General features: G+C 41.3%; 1 protein-coding gene across 2 annotated transcripts in view; it reads left to right on the top strand.

Annotated features, from left to right (window-relative positions):
• The window catches only part of LOC102457239 (uncharacterized), a 54662-nt gene extending 52170 nt beyond the window's left edge, over positions 1–2492 (top strand). For both annotated transcript variants that reach the window (XM_006112756.5, XM_006112757.5), the window contains exon 11: positions 2004–2492. In XM_006112756.5, coding sequence (XP_006112818.2) covers positions 2004–2008 — 5 coding nt within the window. In that variant the 3' untranslated portion in view covers positions 2009–2492. The remainder of the gene's footprint in view (positions 1–2003) is intronic.
• The last annotated feature ends 4992 nt before the right edge of the window (positions 2493–7484 follow it).

Here is a 7484-nt window from a genome sequence, read left to right on the forward strand (position 1 = left end):
TCCGGAAATGTTTTTGCACAAGAGGGCTAGTGTAGACAGCTAAAAACTGTTTTGCGCAAAAAAGCCCCGATGGCAAAAATGGCGTTCTGGGCTTTCTTGCGCAAAACCACGTCTAGATTGGCATGGACACTTTTCCGCAAAAAGTGCTTTTGTGGAAAAGAGGCCCTGCCAATCTAGACGATCTTTTCCGCAAATGCTTTTAACAGAAAAACTTTTCCGTTAAAAGCATTTGCGGAAAATCATGCCAGTCTAGACGTAGCCTGGGAATTTAATTATTTTGTTCATTGACATATAACAAATGATATTCAGTAATATACTCAAAGTAGCGCCATCATACCTCATGGCTAGCTTGCTGTCTTTGGCCTTCTTTTCTGAAACACAGTGGTATCTTAGTCATCTGAGTATTTCAATTGTGGTACCATTTATGGTACATATAAATTGTTCCTGCATGCCTTACGTATGTAATTCTTCAGCTGAAATGTCCCAAATTCCCACTGAAGTCAAAAGAGCTACTCATGTACGTAGGAATTGAGGAGCATAATGATACCGTAGGCTATTCCAAAACATATTGGTGTCCTATTCCCTCAGTTTTGCTTTTTTTCTGTTTATTACATAATAGTATACTACAGATTTGTCTCTATTGTTCTCGTTTGAACGTCTGTGATGATAGTTGTCTCACATGACCTTCTCATAAAGAAATCAGGGAAAGAAATTCCAGATGAACCTAGCATAAAGTGGATGCACAACAAGGTGGAAAACCATATCCAGGCAGTAATTATCAATGACTCAAGTCAAGGTGGAAAGGCAAATGGGGTCCTGCAGGGTTCTGTCTTAGGTTTGGGTCTATTCAATATCTTCCTACATGATTTAGCTAATGGCATGGAGAGTACAGTTACAAAGTTTGCAGATGATAGCAAGCTGAGGGGAGTTGCAAGTTCTCTGGAGGACAGGATTAGAATTCAAAATCATGTTGAGAAATGGTCTGAAATAAGACTGTCATCCTGGGTTAGACCAAAGGTCCATCTAGCCATGTATCCTGTCTGCTGATAGTGGCCAATGTCAGATGCCCCAGAGGGAAAAAAACAGGTGACCCATCCTTTGTCACCCATTCCCAACTTTTGACAGAGTCTAGGGACACCATGATGGAATTCAGATGAAATCCAATAAGGACAACAGCACTTAGGAAGAACTAAACGACTGCACAAATAGAAAATGGGAAATGACTGCCTAGCTGGGAGTTCTGCAGAAAAGGATCTGAGGGTTGTAGTACATCACAAACGAAATCTGAGTCAACAATGTAATACTGTTCCAAAAAAAGCGTAAATACCATTTGGGATGTATTAGCAAGAGTGTTGTAAGCAAAACATGAGAAGCCATTCTTCCACTCTGCTCTCATAATGTCTCAGCTGGAGTACTATATGCAGTTCTTGGCACCACACTCCAGGAAAGATTTGGAAAGGAGAAACTTGAGAGGCCAACAATGAAAATGATCAAAGATCTAGAAAACATGACCTAAAAAGAAATATTGGGGGGAAAAACTGGTGTGAGAAGACTGAGGGGGTGTGAGGAAACATGAGTACAGTCTTCAAGAACAGAAAAGATTTTATAAGGATGAGGAGGATAAACTGTTCTCCTTAAGCACTAAGGCCAAGACAAGAAGCAATGGCCTTAAATTGCAACAAGCGAGATCTAGGTTAGACATTAGGAAAATCTTCCTAATTGCAAGGGTAGTTAAGCACTGGAACAAAGCACCCAGGGATGTTGTAGAATCTCCCCCAGTGGAAATTTTGAAGAACAAATTACACAGGGATGGTCTTAGCCCTGCCTCAGTGAAGGAGATTAGAATAGATGTACCATCAAGTCCCTTCCAGTCCTACATTTCTAGGACTCAGAGTATCTGCATTTAGCTGAATTCACCATAAGAAAAACGTATTGTTCAAATTCCTGTTTTTAATGTACTCAAGATATGACCTTATCTAATAATGAATCTTTTTGTATTACAGAGTAACTGAGAAGACTGAGATATGCATGCAATGTTCTGGATTTTTATTTTATTTTACTGGAAAAAAACCACTTACAGGTTTATTGATGATTAATCATTCTTTGGGAACACCAAAATATCAAATACATAAGGATAAAATGCCCATTCTTCCAGTATGCACACCATATTTACCATAGTAACCATATATTGCAGAATAGCTAGAGAAGAAGATTTCTTAAAATGTTTAACTTTGTAGGCACACAGACAAAAAAGGAAGACAAAAGTAATATTACTAATAAAAAATGTTTTAAACCATGGATTTAGTATTAAAAAGTTATATAACTTGAGTATGTCTTAAGTTGTATTTATTTCTGTATAATAAATAAGTCCAATTCTAGTCTTCCTTAAACTCTAAGGGTATGTCTACACTACCCCGCTAGTTCGAACTAGCGGGGTAATGTAGGCATACCGCAATTGCAAATGAAGCCCGGGATTTGAATTTACCGGGCTTCATTTGCATAAGCGGGGCGCCGCCATTTTTAAATCCCCGCTCGTTCGAACCCCGTGCAGCGTGGCCACACGGTGCACGAACTAGGTAGTTCGAACTAGGCTTCCTAGTTCGAACTACCTAGTTCGTGCCCCGTGTAGCCGCACTGCACGGGGTTCGAACGAACGGGGATTTAAAAATGGCGGCGCCCCACTTATGCAAATGAAGCCCGGTAAATTCAAATCCCGGGCTTCATTTGCAATTGCGGTATGCCTACATTACCCCGCTAGTTCGAACTAGCGGGGTAGTGTAGACATACCCTAACAGATAGTTGATGATTATTCATGCATGTACACTCCTGTTAACACTGTACTACTATTTACTTGGTAAATGAAAAAGTGAAGTCCTTTCATCATCCACATGAGATCATGGATATGGAGCAGAAATAGTTACTATTTTGATTACAATGTATCAAGTGTGGTTATTTGGATGTTTGCATGCTCCAAATGGTGATTACCAACACACAGTGACATGCAAGAGATTCCTTGGGTATGTGGGTTCAAATTCTGACATTATGAAATTGTAAGAAGAGTTGTGGAATGATTTATTTGCTTCTGATGGAGTCACCCTCTTTTCTGCATACAGCTAAATTGTTCCTGCTAAAGACTGCTTATCTGTATACTTGTGACATTATTTCAGAGAGTATGTTTTCTTTCCTTTGGAATAGACCAGATTGCACAAAATTTAACTGGCATTTTAATTTTTTTTCCTGGGAAGGGTATCTATAGTTCCCATTACTCCTATGAGTTCTTTAATTCAACAACTACAGATTGAACCCTATGCATTACTATCAACTTCCATGGAATATTTTTCAGAAACAAAGTATAAATATTTCAGCAAAGGGCTGTATGGTAGATTTGGGTTGATAGCATGCCTGAAAAAAGTGTCCGTTCCTGACTTGACTCTCAGGAAAAGTTGCATTAATTGCAGTAGGACTTCAGATATGTTTTCATAGTTGGGCTCTTTCTTGAGTGATGCTGCCTTCTTCCTTAGTTATGAGCAAGCATTTGAATTTCAATGGGAAATGAACAAGTATTTGCCAATCTGTATTCCAATGCATCCATAAACCCAATATAAGCAAGAAATTCTGGGGAGCTTCTTATTAAAATATTGAAAGCACATCATAGTATACACAAAATCCATGTTGCCCCTGATAGATCTCTAAAAGGGAATGAAATTTGGCCCCACTGTAGTAAAAATTATACCTGTACTAGCAGAAAAGGTATCTTCTTATAAAGAAGGTAATATATCCCTTTGGTGGAGTATCTGTTGAACAGCACCCATCTCTAACATTCTGATATAAAGCAGACGGTTGTGGCATATCGGTAGAGTATAACTCTACATGTAGATCTAACAGAGTAAAGGCCGTAAACCAAACTGTTCATATCATCACATTGGTTTTGGAGGCCATGTTTTCCCATATCAAGGCTATTTCCCACTCTGGCACTCCAAGAGCAGAAGGTGCGGGCCTGCAAAAGACCTTAAAATTACTTTGCCTCTGTAGGCTTCTGCTTATAAGCACCCCAAGGTCACAGATTCCTTGGTCTTGGGAGGCAGCTGACATGACCAAGTAAAACAAAAACCTCTTTTCTTCTTGAACCCAGGAAGAAAACTCTTGGACTTTTTCTTCTTGAACCCAGGAAGAAAACTCTTGGACTTTTTCCAGGAGGGGTACCCCCAAGCTCTTTACCACAAGAGAGCTTGAAAAAAAAACAACCCACCTGCAATCTCTGGTAGCTGACCTAAGTCTTAGGCTTGCATACACAGACCTTCTGTTACCTTCCAGGACACACAAATTAAATCATAGCCTTAAAAAAGGAGATTTTATTTACAAAACAAAAAGATATTCTTGGTAAAGCATACTTGGTTGCTAGGTGTTATAGAGCCACTGAGAAAAGAGCAAATTAAAACACAGAGAAGTTGTATCTCTGAGATCCAGCTTAAAAATACAGTGTACGGGGGAAAGGAAAGGCACGTGGGCTTAGCACAGAGAAATTTAACCAAACAACAACATAAAACAAAAATAACTTGATCATGACTAAATAGACTACTTACAATCCATGCTTCATGGTCCAGTCCATTTCCATGCTCAGTATTCCTTTTAGGCATGGTGTTCTGCTGGGTTCAATACATCTTGTTCCCCCAACTCCTGGCTTAAAACCCACACAAAGGAAAACAGCAGGCAGATATATCTTCCAATTTAAATTTGGACATCTTTTCCCATTGGGTCTTCTAGCTCACTGCCAATACCCCTTAGTTACCTGAGTTTAAACTTTTAATCACTGAATGCTGGCTAGCACTCCTTCTATCCCTCACACCCAAGACACCAAGCAACCTAGTTTATAAGTTATAAAAGATATTCACATATCTCATGGAAAACCTGAGCAAATCAAACCCAAAGACTTCCTTTTTTAAATGACTGAATTTCATAACAAAATGAAATTGCTTACAAATTCAGAGGTCTATAATTTCCCATAGTCTGTTTTAACTTAGGCTCATTTATTCCCACTGAAATCAGTGCTCAGGATTGTTGATCATCATTTTATATAGTGGCAGTTTGTATAGTTTATATTTGGGGTGGGCAAAAGGGCTTTCATGGGCTGGATTCGGCCCGCCAAGTAGGTTGACCCAGCCCGTGGAGGCCCTGCGCTCCCCCGCCCCAATTAGGAGCACTAAACTTCCTCCTACCTTGGCAGGGCCACGCAGCGCTTTGAAGTGCCATGCGCTCCTCGCAGGGCGGGAGAAGATGTCATGCACTCCCCTGCCCCCAAGCCTGATTGGCCTGAGGGCAGGAGGCGAGTGCAAATTTTTGTCCACCCTTCCCCCACCCTGCAAGGAGCATGCAGTACTTCAAAGTGTCGTATGCTCGCACAGGGCAGAGACAGAGTGAAGGAAGCTTCGCACAGCTCCCCCAACTCCAGGCTGATTGGCCTGACTGACCTGCGGGTAGGGTGAGCACAAGAAGCCTTCTCCTGCCCTGCGAGGAGCATGTAGCACTTTGAAGGGCAGGGGTAGGGCAGGAGGAGGCTTCATGCACTCCTGCCCTCCCCCGCTCCCAGGCCAATTACGGCTTGGGGTGGGGGAGCTGCATGAGCTTCCTTTGCCCTGCCCCCACCCTACAAGGAGAACGCGGCACTTCAAAGTGCCATGTGCTCCTCGCAGAGCGAGAGGCTTCACTTGCTCCCCCACACCCAGGCCCTGATCGGCCTGGGGGTGGGGAACGTGTGAAGCCTCTTCCTGCCCTGCCAGGGGCATGGGTGACTAATGGGAAGGGGTGGCAAAGGGGCTCCCCCACCCCCAGGCCAATCGTGGTCTGTGGGTGGGGTAGCCCAGAAGCATCCTGGCCCCACCTATTCCAGATTAGGCCCTGCCCCTTAAGGGGCAGCCCAGGGAAAAAATTATTCCCCACCCTAGTTTATATAGTGGCTTTGGGAGTGACTTTTTATCTGTACTATTACTGAATGCATAAAACCATCATTCATCCTAATTAATGTGCCTTTCAACCCCCAGGAAATCAATGGAAAATGTGAGGGCAGAAACCTAATGTAGTCAGTAGGCCTTTAAACAGATAGAATTGCAGTATTGGGGCAGGAATGGCCAATCCTTTGAGGTACTGAACACTTCCTAGAAGGTTCTCTGTGTGTGCAGTACCTGTCATATTCAGTGGGTACATTTGAAAAGTTTGTGCCTATTCTAGAGATATTATAAGTATTCTCCTTGTTAATCAATGAGAAAGGTGCCACAAGCTATAGTATTTTGAAAACTAGCAAAAAAGTGAGGCCACTTTTTTATTGAATGGTGATACTCAGCCTCTCTACTAAATCTGAGTACACATACTTACCTACCCATACTAATGTTGTGTCTTCATTTTCGATGTGCTGATTTGACTAATAAATAATACATACCTTCCATTTGTTTAAAGCTATAAACTCTAATGAGAAAAATTAATGGATAATAGTTCATGGAATTCCAAATCATATACAATGTCATAAATGGGAAGACTATAAGAAAGGAAAAATATGGTACATTTTTAATTTTCTAAAATAAATTTATGGGGGGAAAATTGACAGCACAATTATTTTCTACTTCCACAAAGTTAATATATTTTAATATCTGCCTTTCAAAAGCTGCTTCTATGGGAGATCTATCAGTAAACCAAATCACTTACAGGTTTATTTTTAATTGATCAAAAAGCCACATTTTAGGCAAGCCATTTAGCCTATACCTGGTTTGTTTATATAAAACCAAATATTTATTTTTAAGGTAACTAAACAAACCATGGCTACATCTACACTGGCATGATTTTCCGGAAATGCTTAAAACAGAACAGTTTTCTGTTATAAGTATTTCTGGAAAAAGCGCGTCTACATTGGCAGGATGCTTTTCCGGAAAAGCACTTTTTCTGGAAAAGCGTCCGTGCCAATGTAGACGCACTTTTCCTCAAAAAAGCCCCGATCGTCATTTTCGCGATCGGGGCTTTTTTGCAGAAAAGAAATCTGTGCTGTCTACACTGGCCCTTTTCTGGAACAGTTTTCCGGAAAAGGACTTTTGCCCAAACGGGAGCAGCATAGTTGTTCCGGAAAAACACTGATGATTTTACAGTAGATCATCAGTGCTTTTCCGGAAATTCAAGGGGCCAGTGTAGACAGCTGGCAAGTTATTCCAGAAAAGCGGCTGATTTTCCAGAATAAGTGGCCAGTGTAGAGACAGCCCTCATGTTCAAATACTATTTCAATGGGATTTTAATAATTCTCCTTGGCTTCCTTGAAAATGCCTGCCCAGGTGATTACCATGTGTTGCCTGCCATGACTATTGCTAACTCTACCCACAGATAATCTGTATTGGTGATCCACCTTACTCACAGAGTGCAAAGTACCTTAGTCCCTGTATTTAGAAGGTGCTCAAATGTGAGAGAAGCTAGGGCCCACACCCCATGAAAAGCAATATGAACAAGAA

Source organism: Pelodiscus sinensis, chromosome 4 (genome assembly GCF_052426305.1).
Source record: "Pelodiscus sinensis isolate ZL-2025 chromosome 4, ASM5242630v1, whole genome shotgun sequence".
In the NCBI taxonomy this organism is placed as follows: Eukaryota; Metazoa; Chordata; order Testudines; family Trionychidae; genus Pelodiscus; species Pelodiscus sinensis.